Source organism: Pipistrellus hanaki (assembly GCF_964339955.1).
Source record: "Pipistrellus hanaki genome assembly, chromosome: 7".
Classification (NCBI taxonomy): domain Eukaryota; kingdom Metazoa; phylum Chordata; class Mammalia; order Chiroptera; family Vespertilionidae; genus Pipistrellus; species Pipistrellus hanaki.
Window position 1 is genome coordinate 79357248 of NC_140509.1, and position 25663 is coordinate 79382910.

Genomic DNA, 25663 nt, shown 5'->3' on the forward strand with positions numbered 1-25663 from the left:
TAGTCTCATTCTGAACAGAGGTTTCATTCTCCTGCCCTGCATATTTGTGGCTGGGGAATGGTGAACCAGCTCAAAGTCATCAGGCACAAATCACTGGCTCATCACTCCAGCTTACTTCCTGCTATCACACCCCATCCTCTTAACAATTACATTACTGTCATCAAGTCTAAAAAATAGTCATCCCAAAGTCTGGTGTGGATTACAAATAAACTCTGAGAGTCCATTCACTAGCTTATTGGAAATTGAGGTTAATTTAAATCCATCCAAATATTTGAGTTCTATATTTAGAATCTTATATTTAAAGTAATATGGGAAACTAGGAAAAACAAGTTCAAGCAACATATTTAGCAGCTCAGTGTATATGAATGTTCTTTATGTTTTAATGTTGTAATAAGAATAAATGTATCTTCTCCTATATTGTTATAAAAAGAATTCGGATTATATAAACTCCTAGAAATCTAAGTATTCAAACACCAGTAATTAATATGCTCTGGATATCTTTATTATTACAAGAAAATAAAATGACCATATAAATGTATGTAAAGAATCATAATGAAAAAGTCCCTAATCTCTTTTTAGTAATTTATTTTTAATTGATTTTTAGAGAGAGAGGAAGGGAGAGAGGGAGAGAGAGAGAAATATCCATGTGAGAGGGAAACAAAACAACCAGCTGCTTCCTGCACGCCTCTCTTCCAGGGACCCAACCCACAACCTGCGCATATGCCCTGACTGGAATCAAACCGGCAACCTTTAAGTTCATGGATGCTGAGCCACACAGGCCAGACGGCTCCTAATTTCTCTATCCCCCCCCCCACCCCCCCCGCTCAGGTTGTAAAAAGGTTTAAGATATTCCTAATAGAGAAAAGACATCATAACCAAACACTACTACAAATTCAGCCATGTTGCAGGAATACCACTTAGTAATAATCTTTCTTGATTTTATTATAATAAAATAAGTAACTACAGCTAATTTTTTGAGTGACTTATTCCCTAGGCTTATCCATAAAAAGATCACTTACCTTAGTATACATATTTTACATCTACAAATATGTGGCACCACAAAATGATTAATAGCCATAAAAAAGGCAAACTCTCATTCCTTCAGTATGCCAAAAGGATAACTGTTTCTTTGATGGCAGTTTTTATAGAAAAAATAATAATCTATAAGTAATAGAACAAATTCATTCCAAACAACAAAATCATTAAAATTAAAAAGTGGCAAAATACAGCATTATTGTTCTAATGTTCTCTAAATTGGTGCAATGCCTTCAAATATTATTCATGCCAGAGTCAGATTTAATATAAGTAACATATCAGGAATTTTTATCTTACTTCTAAGTATTATTCAAAATAACAAAATCTTGTCTCCAGGAATTTCACATCAAAATGTGAACGACAGAGCCATACCCTTTTCCAAATAAGATATAAACCCGAATGTCTATGTTATTATTCACCTTTTTTTCCCACCGTAAAACAGAGAAGAGTTTCTACACACACCTGGGAGGATCTGCTTGATCTCCAAGCACTCGAAGTGACATGTATGAAGAAACGAAGGCCGTTAGAACCAGAAAATGTCTCTCAGAGCTGGGTATGCAGAAGCTTGCATCTCCAGTCTGAAGAAGGCAGTTAACAGAAATGAAAGGGAACAAGACATGCAGTGCCAAATGATATTTTTTAAGATGGGAAGAGATCTGCAAACTTATTCCACTGATTCCTTCCTGCTTACCTCTCAGCCATTGCCACGAACCTGAGCTTATTCTATTAAGATCCCCAGGCACTAAAGACACTTCTTACCATAAGCACAAAACTTAATGGTCATCCCCACCACAAATAAAGGCTCTCATTCTCCTGTACATGTTTATTTACGGATTCCAACATAACCCCATAATCTTATCAGAAGCAGGTCAAAAGCTCATTTAACAAATTTTAAGAGTTAAAAATGAGGTGAAGAGTAGAAGCAACGTTGATGACATATCAAATAATTCTAGCTAATAAAAGGGTGATGTGCAAATTAACTGTCACTCCATCACAAAGATGACGGCATCCAGTTCTCTCAGGCCCGCCAGAGTCCCCCAGCCCCGGGGGTGGCCGCTGAGCGCGGGCAGAGTGAGTGGCCTGGCAGAATGCTTACTTACTTCGCGGCAAAGTGTTCCACCCCAGCCATGGAGGGCCTCTGGGCAGCGGGCGCGGAGCGACCAGGCCCCGTAGAGAGCTACTGGCACAAGGATTCGTGCGCAGGGCTACTAGTTAAATGTAAAATATGAAATCTGAAACTGAGCAGGAGATGTTTTTAGTAGACAAATTAGGTTTTGGTTTTTATGTTATTAAAAATAAGCTTTTTTAATTTAATACAACCACTACTACTTTTTTCCTAAGAATTTGTGCAGGCAACAACTTTTTTAAAGGTTTTATAAAAAGCAAAAACGGCCGTGGCCAGGTGCTCAGTTCGTTGGGTATCTCCCTGTGCACCAGAAGGTCACCAGTTCAAGTCCCCATCAGGGCACATGCCTGAGCTGCAGGCTCCATCCCCAGCAGAGGACATGCAGGAGGCAGAGGATTAATGTTTCACTCTCACATTGATATTTCTCCTTTCCTCCCTCTCTCTCTCTCTCTCAAAAAAAAAAAAAAAAAAAAAAAAAAAAAAATCAATAAAAAACACTTTAATAAGTAAATAAAAAGCAAAAATGATATCTAATAAATTGTTTGTGCTCTTCTTATCTTTAAAAATCAAATTACTAAAATTGGTCCCATAAATTCTGAAAAATAATGTGGAATACCTGTGAACTATACTACTAGTTTCATATTTTAGAAAGGTTATCCATAGCCCCCACAAATATTTTATAAATATAAAAGTAATAAGAGTAATACCCTGGCATCAATCTCATTTGTATCATGCATTACAAATAAGCTATGAAATAAAAATCTTTTGGTTTATATCCAAGTAACTTCAAAATTTTCCTGAACAAGGGAATTCCAATATATTTTCTATCTCACACTGACAGTATTTTTCTCAGGAAATCACTTACTGAAACCATCAGGACCCTGTACAAGGGTTTTCAGTGATGAAATGCTGGTCCTAACCCTCCCCTGGAAGCAGTCTTCTGGTAGAAACGCCAATAAAGAGAAGGTGGTACTAGTGATCACTAAGTGAGAGGAAAATACATTTTTCTTGAATTCAAGTGCTGACTATAAACTCACATTAATGATAGATGTCGAACCTTTGCAAGTAAACTTAGAATTGCCAATTCTATAAAAAGAACGATCATCTATCTTCATTAGAGAAAGGAAAAGAAAAATTTGGTGAGACATTCTGCACCACCGTTCAGAGAAGTGCCAGGCCTTTTTTTGAATATACAATGGTTTGGAGTCCCACTGAAAAGTTGGGGAAAATCAACATAAGTAACTTACTGGGTTTCAATGAGTTATTTTAAACAGACCCAGAGAAAGAGATCCAGCGATCAGACTCTCAAACCTCAGAGGGAGGATGGAGGTAAGGGGAAGAGATCAACCAAAGGACTTGTATGCATACATATGGGCCTAGCCAGTGGCCAAGGACAACGGGGATTGGAGGGGGGGGGGCATATCTAGGGAGGGGTTTGGGATGGGAATGGGGGAATAAGGACAATTATGTGAGACCATAATCAATAAAAATAAAAAATAGTCTTTCTTGGCTAGACGATAGCAACGTACAATGTTTCAGACCCCATATGCCTTTCAAAACATATGAAAACCAATATGCAAAAGATGTAAGGAATATTAAAAAACCAATAATAACAACAAAAGACAACCCAAGAAAGTATGCATAAAGATACAAAATAGGTATTTGAATACAAAAATGCATAAAGATACACACAGGCTTTGGGAAAAAGAATTAACACAAATCACCAATAAACATGAAAATATGCTCACCCTCATTAAAAATCAGAAATATACAAGCAAAAATTTAATGAGGCAACATTTTACAACTCCTGATTGGCAAACCTTAAAAAATCTAGACGGTATCAAGTGGTTGTAATTCTTATGCCCTGCTGTAAAACATAAAATGGCTTTAGCAAACAATTTGGCCTTAGCCAGTAAAACAGAAATATGTATACTTAATATTCTGCTCCTAGGAATACTCCCTAGAAAAATTATTCTGCAGGCGGTCTGGACACATGTATAAAAATGTTTAAAGCAGCATAATTTTTAATAGCAAACAAATAAAACTAAGCTAGGTATCCACCAGCAGATAAACAAATTCTGATACGCTCATACCACTGAAAACTATATGGCCCTGCTGTGGTAAACAGCAGCCCGGGCTGGTGTGGCTCAGCTGGTTGAGCACTGTCCCATGCACTGAAGGGTCGTGCCCAGGGCTGTGGACTCAATCCCCAGCGGACACATGTGCGGGAGATGTCCTATCCATGTTTCTCTCTCACACTGATGTTTCTTTCTCTCTCTTTCTCCCTCCCTTCCTCGCGCTCTAAAAAATTTCAATCAAAATGTATTTTAGAAAATGAATAAACAGCCACATAAATCAATATGGGTAAATCTCAAAAACATAATGTTGCATCAAAAAAGTAAGTTACAGCCCTAACCGGTTTGGCTCAGTGAATAAAGTGCCAGACTGCAGACTGAAGGGTCCCAGGTTCGATTCTGGTCAAGGGCATGTACCTTGGTTACGGGCACATCCCCAGTGGGGGGGTGTATAGGAGGCAGCTGATCGATGTTTCTCTCTCATCGATGTTTCTAACTCTCTGTCCCTCTCCCTTCCTCTCTGTAAAAAATCAATAATATATATATAAATATATATATTTAAAAAAAAAAACAAGTTACAGAAACACACACAATATAATTCCTTTTAAGTAAATTTTAAAACATGCAACAGAAAGTTATTATGGAATATATATGTGCATATTTGGGGGTGGGGGTGTACTACCTATGAAGACAGAGAGAATAATAGACAAAATTCATTAAAACCTTTCAGTAGCAGGTACATAGATGTTCACAGTATATATATATATATATATATATATATATATATATATATATATATTGGGTCGGCAGCTAAGTAATTGCGGATTTTTTAAAGAAAATCAAAGACAATTTTTTCATGGAACTAAATAACTTTATTCTTTAATGTATTGCCCATTTTGATCAATGACCTTTTGCCATCTTTCAGGCAGCATCATAATCCCACGTTCAAAAAACTTCTGGTTTTTATTAGCAAAAAACTGAATCAGGTACGATTTGACATCATCATCATTATTGAAATTTTTACCATTCAAGGAGTTTTGTAAAGATCGAAACAAAAAGTAATCAGATGGTGCAAGGTCAGGACTATATGGTGGATGTGGCAAAACATCCCAACCAAGCTCCATTAATTTTTGCCGAGTGACCAAAGATGTGTGTGGCCTTGCATTGTCATGATGGAATACAACACCTTTTCGATTTGTCAATTCGGGCCACTTTTCTTCAACTGCATTGTTTAATTTCGTTAGTTGTTCAATGTAGACATCAGAATTGATCGTTCGGTTGGGTGGTAAGAGTTCAAAGTAGACAATTCCTTTGTAATCCCACCAAACTGATAACAAAACCTTCTTTTGATGAATATCAGCTTTTGATGTTGTTTGAGTTGGTTCACCTGGCCTGCTCCATGATCTTTTCCGCTTGATATTGTTGTAAACAACCCATTTTTCATCGCCAGTTATCAGTCGTTTTAAAAATGGATCATTTTCATTACGTTTCTTTAGCAAATCGCAGCTGCTAATGCGTTGCGTTAACTGTGATTCTTTCAGTTCGTGAGGAACCCATGTATCGAGTTTTTGAACATAGCCAAGTTGTTTTAAGTGATTTTCAATGCATGTATGTGATACATGAAGCTTCTCTGCAATCTCACGTGTTGTACTGTGACAGTCCGAATTGATTATTGCTTTGATTAGGGCGTCATCAACTTCAACTGGACGACCAGAGCGTCTTTCATCTTTGAGTGAAAAATCACCAGAACGAAATTTGGCAAACCAATTTTGACACTGCCGTTCTTTTAAGGCTTCGTCACCATAAACAGCACATAACTTTTTATGAGCTTGTGATGCGTTTTTCCCTTGCGGAAATAAAAAAGCAAAATATGACGAAAATGTTCCTTTTGATTTTCCATTTTTCAACGAACGCCAAACAAAAACTACAAAACAGATCAAAAAACTTTTTTTACTGATTAACAGCTGAATAGCCAACTATCAAATACAAAATGTGTTTTACATTTGTACTACGTCTGCAAACCTAAAAATTCAACTGAAGCCATATATGTGTGAAACCCGCAATTACTTAGTTGCCGACCCAATATATATATATCAAAGTATTCCAACTATAATTCTTGAAAACAGAGAAAAACAGTGATGCAAGGCAGAAAAGGGAGCTAAGGCATGAGGTGGCCAGAAGAGCAAAGGAGGACATTAACATCTCAGCCCCCTTTGTAAGGGACGGGACCTAAATTGATTGATGTCAGTAACAATCGGGGGAAACTAAACAAAAGAGGAATGTTTAGCAAAACCAGATGGTGTGCTCTTGTGGAAAATGCCATCGGATCTTTAAAGCTGACGTCCAAACTCTCCACTCTGCCAACTGCTGGCTTCTTGAACTATGCAACTCCTTAACCTCTTGGGCCTTCGTTCAGAAAGAGTGATAATACCTATCACAAAAGGTTCTTGTAGATCAAATGAGAAAAGCAAAGTCCCTGACACACAGAAGATGTTCAATAAATGCAAGTCCAATTTGAAGACAACATTAAAGCAGACGGAATCAGAGTGGTTACCACAGAATGCTGGTGAAGAAATTACCCACGGAAGACTCAACTGCCTTACAAAGAGAGAGCGCTTTTCTACAAACGGCCCTCACCTTGATGAAATGAAAAATTATAAACTAACATTTACCAATGTGAGAAATCAAGCTTAATGAAGAAAAACACACCAAAATCAGTACTAGAGACAAAAATAAGAAATATCTATTCTTATTCTTTGAACATCATGTTGCAATTATTTTTAACTCATGCTAAATATAAAATACTATATAAATAGGAAGATCCAGAAATGAAATTCTAAAGGTATCATATTAATGTAAATTAGTGCAGCTCTTTGCAAAACCAAGCATTGATTCTAATACCACTCCATCAGCTCCACTCGGAAATTTAGTCTAAATACTAAACACAAATAATGAAACTGCCATGAACTCACCAGAGGATATGCTTATTGATTTTAGAGAAAGGGAAAGGCAGGGAGAGAGGGAGGCATGAAAGGAGAGATAAGGGAGTTAGGAGGGGGAGGAAGGGGGTGGGGAGGGAGACATCAATACGAGAAAGAACTTTGAATGGCAACCTTCCATATGTGCTATAACTGCAGATCAACCCTGCAACCTAGGCACGTGCTCTGACCGGGAAACGAATCCAAAACCTTTCAGTAGAGGGGACGATGCTCCAATCAATCAAGCCACACTGGCCAGGGCAAATTTGAGTTCTTTATGTTGTATTTGACAATTCAAAAATGATTTTTCTATTTGAAAGGCAGGAGTAAACTAAAGATAGGAATTAGATGAATCTTTAGCTTGGAGTTATTTTCAGCATCTTAAATCTAAAGAAATACTAGCATTGGAAGAGTAGGTCAAAGATTACCTAGGATATAAGAGAAATCAAATTATAAATCAATTCATAAAAATTGCTTTCTCTTTTGAAAAATAATCCCACATTAGGTTTCCCCATTTAGGGGATCAAAGGCTAAGCAGACTATGACCGAGCATTACTTAAACTGAACACTCAGGGATGACTTAATTGTCAATATGAGCAAGTGAACAGCTGCACAGGCAGCAGTCTTGAAGGGGGGTTTCTTGGTGACCCGTGTTGCCACCTGCAAGAACTGTGCTGTGTACCCGCTAGGTACTTCGCACCTCACAGGTGGGTGGCAACCGGGGCGCTGCTCTGAAGCATGGCATTAAACTGGGGAGCAAGAGATTCAAATAAAAAGTGTCACCCCGTGACCTCCCCAACGAATACTTTAGTTCTCTTCCCCCTTAAACTGATCTCCTAGTGACCACTAATTCCCAAAGGTCTGCATATGGCAGCCAGAGTAATCATTTAAAGACACACATGTAATTAGGTCACTCTTCTATAAATATCCGGTAAGCCTGACCAGGGACTATAAAGGTATATGATCCAGCCCCTACGTCTCATCTTTCATGGCCCACAAATCTTTTTTCAGGTCCTCATCAATATCCTGGGAGCGGATGTGAAGACCAAAGTTGAGTAGGCATGTGTTCCAATGGCCTAGAACCTATTGGGGGCCAAGATCCTTGAAGATCTTAGGTCAAGGCAGTAAGAAGGTCTATATTTTTAACTGGGCAAGTTCCTATGGAAAGACAAGCATATCATTACAAAACCATGAATTCTTCAAGTCACGTAGCAGTTTCTGTGTAATAGAAAATAGAATACAAAGCCCTTGTTCGAACTTCTTAAGAGACTCTCAATAGCAGTTTTCTTGACCTTGCCTGAAGTGTCAGAGGTTTTCGTAAACACCTGTTTTTTTGCATGAATTTCTCCTTTCAAACCCCCCAGCAGGTATCTTACCACCAAACCACATTAGACTGTTTACACAAACAGGTCATTTTTAGCTTCTGGGCTCTGTAATAGCACCCGTGGTGTTCTTTTTCAGGAGGGGTGAGGTATCGGAGGTGGTGGAAGCTGTGGGTCTCCGAGCTCCCTCGTTAAACTCCCGGGCACTGTCCCCGTTTCCACTGCTAAGACAGGAAAGTCAGTATCCTGCCGGGTGAGGAGAGGAACACGCTAACTCGGTGGTGTTTCCCCTCAGTGGGCTCTCTCACCAGCAGCCCTTCCCTTCAGAATTTAACAGGATTAAATATGAGGGACGGAGCCATTCCTAACAGACACTGGTTTCCTCACCCCAAGAGTGAAGTGATGACTTCAACGACCTTTCATTCCAAGTCTCTAAAAGAACAATCACATTCCGAATCAAAATGTATGTGTCTCACTGGAAAATGTCACACTTAAAAAATCCTTATAAGCAAACTAAAAAGACAAATGACAAACTGGAAAGAAATACGTGTAAACCATAATCACAGAAAAGAGGTTCAGATTTCTCAGGTATAGAACACTTAGGAAAAGCGGGCTAGAAATATGGTCTGATCTCTGCAAAAAGATGCTCTACCACGTGCTTAGCAAGAAGAATGTGCGTTCCATGCGTGTTTGTGTTTTGTTTTGTTTCTTGCCTTTTCCCTGCTGATGGTCATCAAAATTACAACTGGACTAAGATTCCAATTTTTACCTCAAAAATGGGCAAAAATCTAACAACATATCCTATTGGGGTGAACAGGTCCTGTCACACTGGTAGAAATGCAAAATAATACACTGACTATGAAGGGCAATTTAATAACATATCACAAAATTACATATACATTTATCTGTAACTCATGAATCCCAGTTGTAAGAATCTCTCCCAAAGACATTCGGACAAAAACACACACACACACCACACACAAAATTATTCACTTTAGTAACATTTGTATTAGCAAAGGAGAGGAAACAACACAGATGATCATCCACAGGGAAAGGCTGGAAAAACACAACATGGCACATTCATACAATGGAGTACTATGCAGCTGTGAAAAAGAATGTGGACATCTGTACATAGTGATCTCCAAGATAAACAGTTACGTAAAGAGAGGCAAAACTAAATATGTATAACATGATGACCTTTATCTGAGAAACTGAGAGGGGATATGAATGAATTATATTTTTAATAGATATTTACTTTTTAAATAATATGATAAACCTTAAATTTTTTTTTAAATGTTACTTAGAGAAGGAGGTGAAATACGGCAGTCACAGGAGCCAGTCTCCTCTGCATGTTCCCGGTTTAATAAATTTGATTTGGGAAATATGCAACGTATGCTGGAGCTGGCTTGTACTGCTCCCTGGCCAACGTTCAGGCGTTTTGGGAGCCAGTTATCCTGACCTTGGGAGCTTGAGATTGGCGAGGGGGAGTACCTAGGCGAGCACTGTACCTCTTCTCTCTAACCTCTATTGAGGTTAGACAAAATTTCTGTAATAAAGCCAGAAACCGTCTAACCAAAAACAACAGAATTATGTAGCTAATTCTAACAAAGCTGGTTCTAGAACCCTGACATAAGACCAAGATATTAGAAGTTAGAAATCCATGATGATCACCTAGGGAGCTTTGCAAAATATCGTCTCTGAATGAACCACCATTATCTTAATACACCGCAAACGTTGAGAGAGTTCTGTCACATTCCTCGGGACGTGCGAGTGGTGAAAAAGATTGAGAACCACTGTTCAAACACTATTGAGGGCTGTACATTATTCATCTAGTTTTCACCTCCGTGCTTGACACAAAGTGGTGCTCAAGTAGTATTTGGTGGATTAATGAATGAACCTGGGAAATGAAAATAAACAGGCAAACTTAATGGGGCTAAATGACAGATGGGCAAAAACCATCCTATGTGATAATCAGCTGGCCGGGTGAGTCAGCTGGTTGGAGCTCTGTCACATACATCGAAAGGTTGCAGGTTCTGTCCCTGATAGGGGCACATATGGGAGGCAAGTGATCGATGTTCCTCTCTCTCTCTCTCCCTCTCTCTCTAAAAATCAATAAACATATCCTCGGGTGAGGAGTTAAAATTTTTTTTAAAAAAATCACTTAAGTTACTGAGTTTAAAGAGTAGGCTCTCTGTTTTAAGTGGAATGGCTTTTTGTCATAAAGCCACAGACCAGTCACTTCAAACATCTACAAGTAAACTCCCAGAATAAAAATAGTTTTAAATACACAATTGGGTGGGGTGTGGCTAGCAAATATTCTGATTCTACAATCTGTTTGCACAAGGCATTGCTTCTTATGTGACTAACAAAGCAAATAGTAGTCAGATTCCCTGAGCTGAAATTAAGACACTATTTGCAAAGAGGGTTGAATGTCGCAGGCCTGTTCAATAAAGACACTACATTTCCCAAAGCTGAAGGGGAATATAGAATGACAGATACCCGCATATGTTTACAGAGCCCACAGGAAAGCATATGGCCACCTGGTATGGATTCTGTCTCCCACAGGTACTTAATGAAGCCAACCCCACTGTCTTATCACGGGAAAGAGAATGAATACTTTGAATTCTAATATCCTAACTTTAAAGCTGGGATGAGCTTGAAAACCTAGTCCAACCCTTGCATTGTGTTGATGAATAAGAGGTTAAGGTGAAAAGCTCTGAAAGGAGTTACAGCAGCCACAGATGAACAAAGAGTCTATGCGGGTGCACGATGAGAGCTGAGAATAAATCTCAACTTTCGCATGAATGACATTTAAAGGGTATCAGTCTCAATCATAAACAAATAAGTGTGTGTAAAACCACAAATACACACAAAAGCACTAGAACATGTACTTCCAATAACTCCTTTCAAATAAATTCTCCAGTCTAGCATTCAAGAGCATCCACAGTGTTACACCCTAATGACTTTTTCAAAACCTTGTCCAAATGAACCATAAGCAGATGGAAGGCAGCCACTTTCTCTCACTTACCTTTTGTGGTCTCTTATAGACATAGTGCAGTACATGTAATCATACAAAAGCTACTCCATAGAATATTTCCAAAGGATGAAAGATTAAAAGAAAAACTTTCCAATTCTTCTGTTAACCTGAGCTGCTATAAAGCCATGTTTCATGTGTATCAATGAGTATTATACAAGCATCCTATATAATAAAAGGCTAATATGCAAATTGACTGAACGGCAGAATGACTGGTCACTATGATGTGCACTGACCACCAGGGGGCAGACGCTCAAATGCAGGAGCTGCCCCCTGGTGGTCAATGTGCTCCCATGGAGGAGCACCGCTCAGCCAGACGCCAGGCTGGTGAGTGCACTGGAGGTGGCGGGCGCCTTTCCCTCCTCTGTGGCAGTGCTAACGATGTCCAACAACTGGCAGTCGGACATCCCCCGAGGGCTCCCGGACTGCAAGAGGGCACAGACCGGGCTGAGGGGGACCCCCCCCCCCCCAAGTGCATGAATTTCGTGCACTGGGCCTCTAGTATATGGTAATGTAGGTTTTTTTAAATTATGGTAACCAATAAAAGATTTAAAAGTAAGAATTAGGAGGAAGGGAGGCAGTTAGATGAGTTACCATTTACCTTTCTACAAGGTGCTAATCAGGCTTTAAAAGACAGAAAATTGTATACAGGGGAGGAGGAAAGAAAAGGACAAAGAACAAACTTTTATTCTGTCCACTAGCCAGACATTCAGTTATTTCCATTGCTGGTCAATCCTGAATCCATATCACTCTACTGCTACAGAGATTTAAAAAAAGATGTATCTAAGCCTACATATGAAATGCTTCATTCGCCTATTTTGCCTTCACCTGCACAGTTGATCTGATTTAGCCCCAAAATCATGCAATTAAGATACAAAAATTAGCCTCTCAAGTTTCTATCTTTATTAGTTTCTTCAGGATCCCTCAAACCTATTTTAAGAGTCTCCTAATTGTTGAAGAGAATACTACCTACATTGACAAGTACAATGACAACATTTAGTGTTATCTATAGGAGAAAATGTTTTCTAATTGGGCTGACTCAAGATTCCTGATGGAAATTCCAACATTTTTTTAACAGCTGGAAGCAAAGTTCAAAGAATGTATTTTCTTCTAAATTGAATAGAGCAATATCATTTAAATAGACATAGTATGACATTATCAAGTTAAGGTTTTGTGGGGTTTTTTGGTAATCTCTACTGCAACTCTAAAGTAAAATCCAAAATTAAGCAATACAATCTGAAGTCATTTACTGAACACAGTGTTGTGAATATAAACCTTCAGGGTAATTATACTGCTAACTCTACCATCAAATTCATGAATATCTTGCTTCTGTCTGAAAAATTTAAAATATTTAACATATAAAACTTAAAATATTCATTTGCTATCATATTTAAAATTTCTCTTAATACCTTCTGAGGAGTTACACTAAAATCCTAAAATACGAAACAGCATACCTACATTTTCACCACTATGTTACTCCAAGGCTAAAAATAAGTCAGAATTGGGGTAAGCTATTTTCATAAAAATTTAGGAGCATTAATGGACACATTGATGGCTTTATGTAATAATTGAAGAATTTAGATGCTGTTTAAATCCACACTGTCCTCCAAAAAAGACTTCTTCCCTTTATACACTACCAAACATGTTCAACCAAATAACACAAGAATGTGGTTTGCAAAAAATATAACGGGGCAGTATCATCCCATCATGAACAGACCTAAACATCTGAGTAATAACGTCTAAAATAAAATCACAGGAAAAGATGGTGTTTGGTTACAACTATTAATATATGTTTAAGACAAAGACTTTATTTTTCAATAAGAAAACAAGGAGAAAGACAGGCCAACCTGATCTTGTATGGCTGCCCAATAGAACTTTCCACCATAATTACTTCCCCCTCTGGGGGAGGAGCTTACGCTCAGGGTGACCTCATGTAGCAGAAGGAACCAGTATAAATACAGCAGGACAGCTCTGGAGGGAGCATCTTCTGCATTGCTCACCTGGGAGCAGGAGGCTCAGAAAGTGACCAAGAAGCCATTCCAGGAACTCCCAGCACTCAGGTAAGACTATGGCTCAGTGCTCACGGGCGGACTTCCGTGTCAGCTTGCTTGGAAATAACTACTTGGATTAGTGAACTCACTACTTGGATTTTTAAAAAATGGCTTTCCACTAAGATGCACTCAGAAAGTTTAATTTGCTCCATTCTCTATAAAAGACAGTCCTAGTAAAACAGGGTTTGCAAAAACGAATGCCCTAATCTGAATTTAAGTGTATTTTTAAACTATTGGGTATTTGTGTCTATGTCAAAGATCCTGAATTATTTAATACAGACATTCAATTATAGTTTCTGTTGTGTGTGTGTGTGTGTGTGTTTTTTTTTACTTCATTTTTACTTGAATATTGGTTTCCCAAAATATATATTTATTTAACTAAAAAATTATAACTCATTAATTGTTAAATATACTCAAAATATATACAGTAAGACAAAAAAAATAGGTAGCTGTATAAGGAACCCATTTGCACAACATTAGAAAAATAAAATGGGTCAATAAACACAGTTGAACAAAATCATTCTTTCTGTTTTTCAGAATCCATCTGAGAACATGCTGCCACCAATAGCTCTTTTGCTGCTAATGTCCTTGAACTTGGTTCATGGAGTGTTTTATGCTGAGAGATACCAAACACCTACAGGCATAAAAGGCCCAGCAGCCAACACCAAGACACAGTTCTTCATTCCCTATGCCATCAAGAGTAAAGGTAAGCTGAACTGCTTATGTTGTTTGATTAACTAGTTGGTTGTTGCTTTCTACAATCTAATGATCTCTTTAACAGAATGCTACTAACTCTGGTGTTAAATTATTTTCAAACTCTGGAATTAGCCCAAAATGATTTTTTGGAAAAAGTAGGTCTATTCAAGAACAGTAATATCCTTTGCACAATAAGTATAATAGAAAGATATACCTGAACTTTTTAATGTATGGGAAAATTTTTCCTTTACAAGATGCTTTTGCATAAACCATTACTCATAGTCTAGAAATACTAATCCAATCAAAATTACTCACATGGCAAATGGTTTAAATAAAATGATTGCCAAGTGCACAAAAGAAGAGTAGGAGGTTTATCTATCTGTTCAGCTTTCTTGGCACCTGTGAGAGGACTGAAAAAAATGTTTAATAAAGTGCTAATAGATCCTCAAAGAGCACTGATCAGGGTTCACAGTCACTAATTCCATTTACTAACATCTGACACATGCTGCCTGTAGAGCATCTACTGAATTAAACTGAATAATCTAAACTGACTGGAGGATTCAATTTTCTTTCCATAGTATTTTCTCATTATAGTTATATATTTTACCCCACAAATAAAGCTAAGGATATCTGCCATTCACTTTAAGTATTATGCCTTTGGAGACAACAATTTTGAGCAAGTTAAACATATAAGACTGTCTATTAAAGAAGAAAGTTGAAATTTAGAATATTGCATAAATGGTAGCTTCATGTTTAAAAATAAATGCACAGATGTACAATAGATACTCTTGAATGTCTCAGACTGCAAATAAGAGAAGCAATAAATGGCATTTTGAAATGCTATGCCCAGCAGCTCTAGGTTACACTCTTTATGATCACAAATTCAGACTTTTTATAGTTTACCAAGATCATAAGAGATGGTTTTAAACTAAAAATAAAACACACCACTTTTAGAAGGTTAAAAATATTTCTATCCCCCCACCTTAATTTACTGTATAATCTTGGCTAATTTTTGCAGAGTAAAAATATGTATCTCGTTTGCAAATAAAAAGTTGAGAAGCTGTATTTGAACTATTAAATCCACCTTACCTTCTACTTGATCATATAAGGTAGGAACTCAGTGTATTATCCCCCCACTGGCAGGCACTGTACACTGAATGAAGACTTTTGTCTTCAATCTATAAGTTAAACATTAAGCTGGTAACAGAAGCACAGCACGCATCTCTAAAAGAGAGATTAGCCAAAGCACACTAAATTATGTTTCTGAATCTCTATTAAACAGAAAATTATTTTAATTTATATAAATTATGCAACCAGGTATTTAAAAATAATATGTAATTTTATTACCATCTTTATTAGCTGTTAAAGAAGTTTTCTGAGAAAGAATGAATATTTTCTGTGGCTGCTTGTGATGATTACAGCCTAAAGATTCTTTGACATGGAAATACATCCCTAATGGTATATCCCAGGCCCAGCAATGCTGTCTTAGCCCACCTCTGAATGACTAAAATAGCTTGCACATCTCTTACCATACTTACAGCAGCTCTCATAGAATGCACCCTCTGCTCCTCCCACACTTGTGGCTCAATAGCACTTTTCACATAAAAAGTAATGAATAAGTGGTTTTTAAAATATATTTTTATTGATTTCAGAGATGAAGGGAGAGGAAGAGAAGGGAGAGAGAAACATCAATGATGAGAGAATCATTGATCGGCTGCTTCCTGCATGCCTCCTACTGGGGATTGAGCCCACAACCCCAGACATGTGCCCTTGACCATAAATGAACCCGGGATCCTTCAGTTTGCAGGCCAAGGCACTATCCACTGAGCAAAACCGGCAAAATAAGTGATTTTTTTTTTTTTTTATGATTAGTTAGCTCAAAGGAACCCATAGCACTATGACACCAACAATATTTATGTGCATTTATCAAGGAAAACTTTAGATAAGCATGTTAACACTACTTTATGTACCTCTCCCGTTAGGTCCAATTCTCTAATTCTCTGTTTCAATTTTAAGGCAATAATGGAGACTGTAGGAATGCACAGTAGGTGCTGAGGTTAAAAACTCAACTTCAATCTAAAACCTGTGTTCAGCAGGGCCACGGCTGATGTAAATTAGAATTAAGGGCATGTCTTACTTATGCCTTATAGACTAGCTTTTGTGAGGGAAAACTGTTACCGTTCTTAAATATTTTCCCGTTTATCCTGTACTCGTCTTTTTCTCCCTTTTCTGTTAGACACTGTTTTTTCTTTCTTTTTTTCCTGGGAGGATGATTTCCCCAAAATAAACGCAATAAATGTGCTTCCAACTGCACTCTTATGATACTCGTGGACGGATTCTTCAACCCCAGCTTATTTCCCTGGGCCATTTGGTCGTGATGAAAGTATTACGGTAGCCGCAGTCTTGTAAAACCACCTTCTCTGGCAGTGTTTGTAAAAACCATATAAAACGCACTGTCTAAGCCCAATTAAGACTGATCCGCCCAACAGGGCTGACTGACACTGCCCCGCCTGTCCTGAGTCACACCTCCAGAAGCAATGCTTGTCCTTAACGTCGCTCACCATGGCCCTCCCTGGGTGTGTGTCTTTCAGGTATACCGGTCCGAGGACAGCAAGGCACCCCCGGCCCACCAGGCCCCGCCGGCCCTCGCGGGCACCCGGGCCCCTCGGGGCCACCAGGAAAACCAGGCTACGGGAGTCCGGGACCCCAAGGAGAGCCAGGGCTGCCGGGCCCGCCGGGACCATCGGGCACGGGGAAGCCAGGCTCGCCGGGACTGCCAGGAAAGCCAGGGGACAGAGGACCGTATGGGCCGAAAGGAGACGTTGGACCGGCCGGCTTACCCGGCCCCCGGGGCCCGCCGGGACCCCCGGGCACCCCCGGCCCCGCTGGGATCTCCGTGTCGGGAAAACCTGGAGAACAGGGGTCGCCGGGGGCCCCGGGACCCCGAGGCCTGCCCGGAGAAAAGGGGGCGCCCGGAGTGCCCGGTGTGAACGGACAGAAAGGAGAGACCAGGTACGGCGCCCCGGGCCGCCCCGGGGAGAGGGGCCTGCCCGGGCCGCAGGGGCCCGCGGGCCCGCCCGGCCCCCCGGGCGCGGGGAAGAGAGGGGAGAACGGGTTCCCGGGGCAGCCGGGCGTCAAAGGGGACCGGGGCTTCCCGGGAGAGCGGGGCCCCATCGGCCTGCCGGGCCCGCAGGGGCCTCCCGGGGAGCGGGGCCCGGAGGGCGCGGGGAAGCCGGGAGCCCCCGGCGCCCCGGGCCAGCCAGGGGCCCCCGGGACCAAAGGCCACCCAGGGGCTCCGGGGATCGCGGGGCCGCCCGGGCCTCCGGGCTTCGGGAAGCCGGGCCTGCCCGGCCTGCAGGGCCAGAGAGGCTCCGCCGGCCTTCCCGGCGGCCCGGGGGCCAAGGGGGAGCAAGGCCCGGCCGGCCGCCCTGGGGAGCCGGGTCTGGCCGGACCCCCCGGGAGTGCGGGGCCCCCAGGACCCAAGGGCACCCCGGGCACCCATGGGATGCCGGGCCCCAAGGGGGAGGCGGGGCCCGCCGGGCCGGCAGGGCGCCCCGGGGCCAAGGGGGAGAGGGGGCCCTCTGGCTTGGACGGGAAACCAGGGTACCCGGGAGAGCCGGGTCTCGACGGGCCTAAGGGTCACCCGGGGCTGCCCGGACCCAAAGGGGACCCCGGAGTGGAAGGACGTCCCGGGCTCCCAGGCCCCGCAGGCCCTGCAGGCGCGAAGGGAACGCCCGGGCACAACGGCGAGGCGGGGCCCAGGGGCTCCCCTGGGATACCGGGCACCCGAGGCCCCATCGGGCCGCCCGGCATCCCGGGCTTCCCCGGATCCAAAGGGGATCCAGGAAGTCCAGGCCTTCCTGGCCCCGCCGGCATAGCCACCAAGGGCCTCAACGGGCCCACGGGGCCCCCGGGGCCCCCAGGTCCGAGAGGCCAGGCCGGAGAGCCGGGCCTTCCGGGGCCCCCCGGGCCTCCAGGGCCCCCCGGACAGGCAGCCGCCCCGGATAGCTTCACCAAGGCCGGCCAACGGCCCAGCATCCCCGGGGTGCCCCAGGTTAGTGTCAACCAGGGAGTCACAGGCATGCCCGTGTCCGCCTTCACCGTTATCCTCTCCAAAGCCTACCCGGCCATAGGCGCCCCCATCCCGTTTGATAAGGTCCTGTATAACAAGCAGCAGCATTACGACCCGAGAACCGGCATCTTCACCTGCAAGATCCCGGGCCTCTACTATTTCTCCTACCACGTGCACGTGAAAGGGACCCACGTGTGGGTGGGCCTGTACAAGAACGGCACCCCCGTCATGTACACGTACGATGAGTACACCAAGGGCTACCTGGACCAGGCCTCGGGCAGCGCCATCCTCGACCTGGCGGAGAATGACCAGGTGTGGCTGCAGCTGCCCAACGCCGAGTCCAACGGCCTGTACTCCTCCGAGTACGTGCACTCCTCCTTCTCAGGGTTCCTAGTGGCTCCCATGTGAGCGTGAGCCCACCGCGCTCACATGCACCTGCTTGAGAAGGCACCTGCCCCACAAAGCGCATATGGACGTAGGCCGAGAAAGACAGCACTCCCTTCAGTACAGATGTGAGCTTCCAGACCAGCCAGCTTTCCCTCGGAAGAGCGAGCAGCAAAGGTAAACTATAGGAGAAGACCCTGTCCAATTCCTAGTCCGCAGTCCTGAGGCTCCTTATTCTGTGAAGTCCTCCCGTCCTTAAAAACCTCACCATAAAGTCCTGCTAAGCTAAAGTGTAAAATGACCACAAAAACCCTGATCCGTGATGCTAAGTCACGTTAAATCTGATTTCAGAACCTCAGCATCCCCTTTTAAAATAAGCCTGTTTTCTTCCAACAATGAACAGAACTTCTAGGAAACATTCAAGAGGTATATCTTTCTAGAACTTAAATACTTGAATATTCAAATTTCAAAGACGTTATCATAGGATCTTTCTGATGGTGCATTTACTCAAAGGCTTAAATGGCCCCTTGTGAAAAAATTTATTCATATATAAAGGTGCGTATAGATTTTTTTATGGCTCTCATAAAAAACACACGCAAAATATGATGTTGAAATGAACCGGAAATGCAAGGTGCTTTGGTTATGAACCTTTACAAACTTTTCTGTGACTGCGAAAAAGCGTTCTACATACCCTTCACAACTTGGAAGTTGGTGTCTGACCTAATGTATTTATTTAACACGAGTGTTAATTAATTTGATTTCATCCCTTTGTTGAGTTTTGTATCAGATGATTTTGTGGGTTTACAGTATGTACCTAGTGCCTCCCATTCCAGTGAAATTATACCTGATGTCAAAGGTTTCAAAATCTGCCTAGAAAGGAAAAGACGTTATTTATTTATGCTCCGTACTGTATTTTTATATTGCTGTTTAAGAGTTGTAAGCTGTACCTCACTTACGAAAGCACGAAATGTTTTACCTACTCCTTATTTACGATGCAATAAAGTACCATCCAGAGATTTCTGTGCGGAGTTTATTTGCCAGGAGCACTTGGCAATGCACAACCGTTCTCTTAAGGCTCCTCCCTTTACAAAGCCGATAGAAAGTCAAACAGTGACTCGGTGGGCGGCTTCACAGGGGTCAGGATGTGCCTCTCCCCTGGGAGGGGCATTCCCACACACCCAGGCACGGAGGGTGGCCTGGGACCCCCTCAGGACCACGGGTGACCCACAAGCCCGTGAAGGGTGGGCGGCTGGGAGGGAAAAGTGAGGTAATCACCCCCCATCAGGGATTTTCTTCTGGGAGGGAAAGAAAGAGGTGGCAGAGAAATATGTAATTGGAACAAATATTCTGCAGTTACCATTTGTTGCCTTGATACATTTTAAAAATATATATATTTTATTGATTTTTTTACAGAGAGGAAGGGAGAGGGATAGAGAGTTAGAAACATCGATGAGAAAGAAACATCGATCAGCTGCCTCTTGCACACCCCTCACTGGGGATGTGCCCGCAACCAAGATACATGCCCTTGACTAGAATCGAACCTGGGACCCTTGAGTCCACAGGCCGATGCTCTATCCACTGAGCCAAACCGGTTAGGGTTTGATAGGTTTTTATCATAACATTTAGGATTATTTTGATGGCTAAATTACATTGAAAGGCAAGAAATGTTTATGTCAATCCAAAGGCAGTATTTTTCCTGGCTGTTGTGGCTCAGTTGGTTGGAATGTCCTCCCATATACCAAAAGGTGGCAACCAAATCTCACTCTCTTTCAATCTCTCCCTCCCTCCTTTCTCCTCTCCCCCTCTCCCTTTCTTCCCCCCTGCCTTTCTCTGCCAATAAATAAATAAAAAGGGCAACATTTTTCCAAGCTCAAAAAGTACCGCTCTTGAGCATCCATCAGCCGCCCACTGGTTGAATCAGGACAGTCTGGTTGAGGCCACCAGGGTCACATACTGTAAAGGCATCTCTTTATTGCTTAGAAGTAATCTCTGTCCCCCAGGCAAGCCTGTGCACAGAACCACGAAACCCTGGGCTCGGGTTGGTGATTTCTCTGCCCCCATTCCGGGTCAGCTAGTCCTGTTCTTTAAGCAAAAACAATGGCATGTTCACTTTTCCCAACTGTATATAAGGTTACAGGTGTCACCAGCCCTCATTCCCAAATCGGGAAAGGGCAAAACCAGATCTTCAGTTCTGGAGAATGGACAAACGACCCCACTAACAGGTATGCAAAGGACGGCACAGCTCAAAATGTTGGCAAGTATGGCCATGAGACAGATGTAAACAAAAGGCCCTCTTCACATGTAAACAGTGCAAACTTTATAGTGACATTTAGGGTCAAATTAAGTCCCAATTAAGGAACACAGCAGAATAGGTAATGTCTAAGTAATTCACTAAACACATAGCATTTAACAGACTTCTATTAGAAAGTATTCACCTTACTCACCCTTAAAAGCTGACATCTTATAATTGTGTTGTATACCAGCAACTATATCCTTCCAAAAATCAAATGCTTTCTGACCGTTGTTCTGCTAAAAAAATAAAATACATTTCCAAATGTAACATATCCAATCATTATTTTTTACGCATAATAGAAAAATACTTGGCAAACAATTACAATATCACTGTATTCAAAATGGGGACTTATTTTCAGAAAACATACTGGGTTAGTAAACTTCTCATTCTTCTAAACATGATTTAAAAGAATAAAAATCTTGCATGAAAATTACTGCTACAAGGATGTTTATAAACACACACACACACACACACACAGGACTATATTAATGTAACTCACATAACCCAAATAAAATAAAAATTCCACTCATTAGAAAGCATAAAAATCACAGAATGTTTTAAACACAGGGATAAATTTACTGTTACGGCCTCTGAGACACCAGAATGTGTCACTCTGTGTCACTCTGTACAATGGCATCAATGGGGCTACAAAGCCTGAAATCCTAAAATCCTAAAAGCTGGTCACTTCAGAATTCGGTGCATGTATGCCTGGATTCCAACATAAAAGAGCAACAAGTCTCTACAGGAGGCATGAAGGAGAGTCCAAATCCAGAATGTAAACCACTTTTATTACCGGTAAGTCTTTTTTAAACCAGGAAGCAAGTAAACAATACATTGAAGTACACAACCCTACAACCCTTCGCTCGCTTCCTTGGAAATATTAAGCAGTGTTTCCATCTAAACAAAGACCAACTACTAGGTATCTGTAACTACTATAAAAACTCCAAAATACTTAAAGACTGATACATTTGCTTGTAGTCACTGTGAAATGAGAAACTGACTCTATCTCCTGACTCTTATAATGATTTCTACAAACACACCAGAACTAATGCTCCACAGAAACTGTCACAAACACATGACGGCAATTCTGAGTAAAAAACAAACCATTACCTATGTCCTAAAGTGAACATGATCACTGTGACTTTAAAAGATAACGTGTGCAAAAAGGAAAGCGATTCTGACATAAAACCAGTTTATGTTCATAGGTCTTAAATTCTAAGTGTAAACTGATATGACTAGAAATCTATTTAATTTTGATGCACAGTACAAAAATGTATATATGCATTAAACTATGCTCAAAATGATTAATTTTAAATTTTCATCTTATTTTCTCTTGTATTATTTAGAATGCTTAAGAACATGTCAAATTTTCTTAATTACCTTTACATTTTTATTGTTAATAAAACAAAGAAAATATTTTTCCAAATGAAAGTTCTTTTTTTATTGCTTTAAAAAAACAAGTAAGCATTCATCGAACTGACATTAATCAATAATTTTGCATATTTTCTTTTTGTGTTATTTCCCTTGTCAGTTCTACAAGTTGAAAGCAAAATAAGACACTTCTATTCTTTTGTTTCATTTAAAAGCAGTGAGCTTCTGTTCCATAACCAGACTACATTATCTGAAGAAGCAAATAGTCTATGCACATTGCTTTTGATCCACCTCAAAATATTAAATCTAAAATGGGTGTGTGTGACTTGAGCCACAGAAAACTGAGGCAAGGCACAGGAATATAATAATATATATTATTATTATATTAATATAATATATATTAATATATATATATATATTTTTTTTTGCCAGCATATGGGACCAATTGGTAGAAAATGCAGAGTCAAAGCCACACTGTAGACTTGATGGTATCTATGTAAGAATGTTTAAACCTGTAGAAAATTTTTTTGAGAGTTTATTCGAGCCACATTGATGACATATGGTAGAACAAGATCTCCAATGCTCTGGAGAATACAGTTCTGCGACTTCTGTAATGCCTTTGAAATGAGGAGACAAGGAAGATGACGTGGAGTTGGGAGGAAGCAAGGTGGGGACTGGATTACAGGATAGTTAACAAGGTTATGTGCTCTCTTAAAGATGGCTACAGTTTATTTCAAAGGTGTGTTAACCTAATGCACTAAAACAATAGACAGGGCTTGCTTAAGGCAAAGACAAACCTTTTACTAAGAAATTATATGCTTGGGGCATGTCAACCACCATAACCTGCCCAGTAAGAAGGCAGATGCCAAGTTCTGGATTTTTCCCTGGACTTTTGCACCCCCTGCTGGAGAACAGGTTTATCGTCCCTGGGGGAAATGGTCACTGCTCATTTAATTTTCCAAAAACATTTTGGCTAAATTCTCTGTGTTTCCTCCTCAGTCTCCCCTGAAACCACAAAGAGGAAGTTGAGTACAGTCTCCACGGAAGAGACATATGCTGATTTACAGTATACCACCGTTTTCTAAAATAAAAAAAAGTCTTCACCTTTGTCAACAAGTCCACCACTCTGGCACACAGAAGAGCTCCTGGCAGGTCAAAGTAATTATCATAAAAATAATACTTTCCTGAAAAAAAAAAAAAAAAGAACAAAATTTTAAACTGGGAACAAATTCATGCCGAAATTATCAGAGGGAACATCTCAGACTGTTTTTTATTCTTAAGAAAGGTTAGGAATGGCTTTGCCAGAAATCTAGAGGAAAAGGAAGATGTCTGCCCCCGCTCTGCTGTTCTGTACCCCACCATGCTCCAGGGCTCCCCCAACCGGACAGTGGGCGAAGTTCATTCCCTGCACATGATCTTATTTCTTGCCTTTGACACCAGAGGGACCTGCCTGATCCTGATGGCTAGCTGTCCTAAGCCCTGTGGGACATCCATAAACCTGTGTATCCTTAGCGCATCATTGCCAATTGTATTCTCTTCTTTTTCCACCCCCTTCCTCTCCCTTTGTGGGCATTAAGAGCTGAAATTCAGTTGAAGAGCTGAATGCTGATGTGTGTTGGTGGGAGTCTAATAAATAACTACGGAGTTTGATGGGAAGGGCTCATGGCAAGGCAAGAGGCCACTCAACTGTCAAACACGGGCTGGCCCATGTGGACAGTGAGGCTTAGTCAGCCTTGACCTATTAACTGGGCCAGGCTGCTGTCAATGCTTCTCCTAACACCCATGCTCGGAGACTGTACTGTATGAAGGCGTCAGCCCTCCCCCTGCTTACAGAACAGACGGCTCAAAGGGTGTGAAGGGATTGGTGAGCTCAATGAAGCAACCCTCTGAATCACGGCCAAGCCCCTGAATCATTAAGCTGTGGACACAGAAACACTGTTCCCCGAGAATCCACGCCAGCACTGTTCTCTCCGCAAACTCCACATGCTTGGTGATCACGGGCACATGAGTGAAACCGCTGAGGGGAAGAGAACAATGTATGTTCGCCTAAGTCTCACTTCTGCAGATGCGTGATCTCTCCATTTAAAGATGAGGACAGTGATGCCAAAGGTGGCTTAGGAGCTGACCAGATCCCTTTATCCAGCAAGTAACAGAGTCACTATGATCCAGGCCTGGCTCCACGTTCCTTGTGATTTCCACTGTACCCATGGTCGGCAAACCGAGGCTCTCGAGCCACATGCGGCTCTTTGACCCCTTGAGTGCAGCACTTCCACAAAATACCACGGCCTGGGTGAGTCTACTTTGAAGAACTGGCATTAGAAGAAGTTTAAGTTTAAAAAATGTGGCTCTCAAAAGAAATTTCAGTCGTTGTACTGTTGGTATTTGGCTATGCTGACTAATGAGTTTGCCGACCACTGCACTATACCAAGCTGTTTCTGCATAATCTATCCGTGTGTGGGAGTAAAGCTCAAAAGAACTTGCTCTCTGCCCTAATCGGTTTGGCTCAATGAATAGAGCGTCGGCCTGCAGACTGAAGGGTCCTGGGTTGGATTCCTGTCAAGGGCATGTACCTTGGTTGTGGGCACATCCCCAGTAAGGAGTGTGCAGGAGGCAGCTGGTAGATGATTCTCTCTCATCGATGTTTCTAACTCTCTATCCCTCTCTCTTCCTCTCTGTAAAAAGAATCAATAAAATATATATATATATTTTTTTAAAAAGAACTTGCTCTCTGGTAATCGGTTGGTAAGGAAAACCATACTTAAGCCAAGTCAACATCCTGAAAAGGGATTATAAAAACATTAGTGCTTGAAATGCCCTAAATAGACTGGTAGGGAAAGCACTTCACAACCCTCTATTTAACTCAGAGATAAATGGACTCATATACATGGAAATGGCATGTAAAGACACATGCTACCTGGCCATAGTGATCGACATTTTAAACCGCATATCCTGAGAGCATCTGTACTTGCAGGAGCTCACCCTGGATATACTTATAACACTGAAAGCTGTACACGTATGAAAAATGTGACCGCAGGCTTGTCTGTAATGGCCAAACATCAAACACAACGCAAATGTCCCCCATCCGGGGACTGATCAAATAAATCGTGATACAGGCATTGGATGCCGGCATTTACAAGGATGAGGTACATGAGTATGTGTGCGGATGTGACAGGATCGCTGAGATGTAAGTTACAAAGAGCAAAGTACAGAAAATGTATGGTCCCTG

General features: G+C 41.5%; 2 protein-coding genes across 4 annotated transcripts in view; one reads left to right on the forward strand and one right to left on the reverse strand.

Moving 5' to 3' along the window:
• The window catches only part of COL10A1 (collagen type X alpha 1 chain), a 32235-nt gene extending 12446 nt beyond the window's left edge, over positions 1 to 19789 (forward strand). Inside the window, exons 2-4 of one of the 2 annotated variants that reach the window (XM_084890142.1) lie at positions 13443 to 13630; positions 14159 to 14327; positions 16909 to 19789. In XM_084890142.1, the coding sequence (XP_084746268.1) occupies positions 14174 to 14327; positions 16909 to 18797 (2043 nt within the window). In that variant the 5' untranslated portion in view covers positions 13443 to 13630; positions 14159 to 14173 and the 3' untranslated portion in view covers positions 18798 to 19789. The remainder of the gene's footprint in view (positions 1 to 13442; positions 13631 to 14158; positions 14328 to 16908) is intronic. The other variant, XM_084890143.1, reaches the window with a different exon arrangement.
• NT5DC1 (5'-nucleotidase domain containing 1) overlaps positions 1 to 25663 on the reverse strand; it is a 93788-nt gene that overhangs the window by 56654 nt on the left and 11471 nt on the right. The window contains exons 5-6 of one of the 2 annotated variants that reach the window (XM_084890153.1): positions 23542 to 23621; positions 21218 to 21299 (exon numbers count right to left, since the gene is read on the reverse strand). In XM_084890153.1, coding sequence (XP_084746279.1) covers positions 21218 to 21299; positions 23542 to 23621 — 162 coding nt within the window. Of the gene's footprint in view, positions 1 to 21217; positions 21303 to 23541; positions 23622 to 25663 lie in introns of both variants that reach the window. The other variant, XM_084890152.1, reaches the window with a different exon arrangement.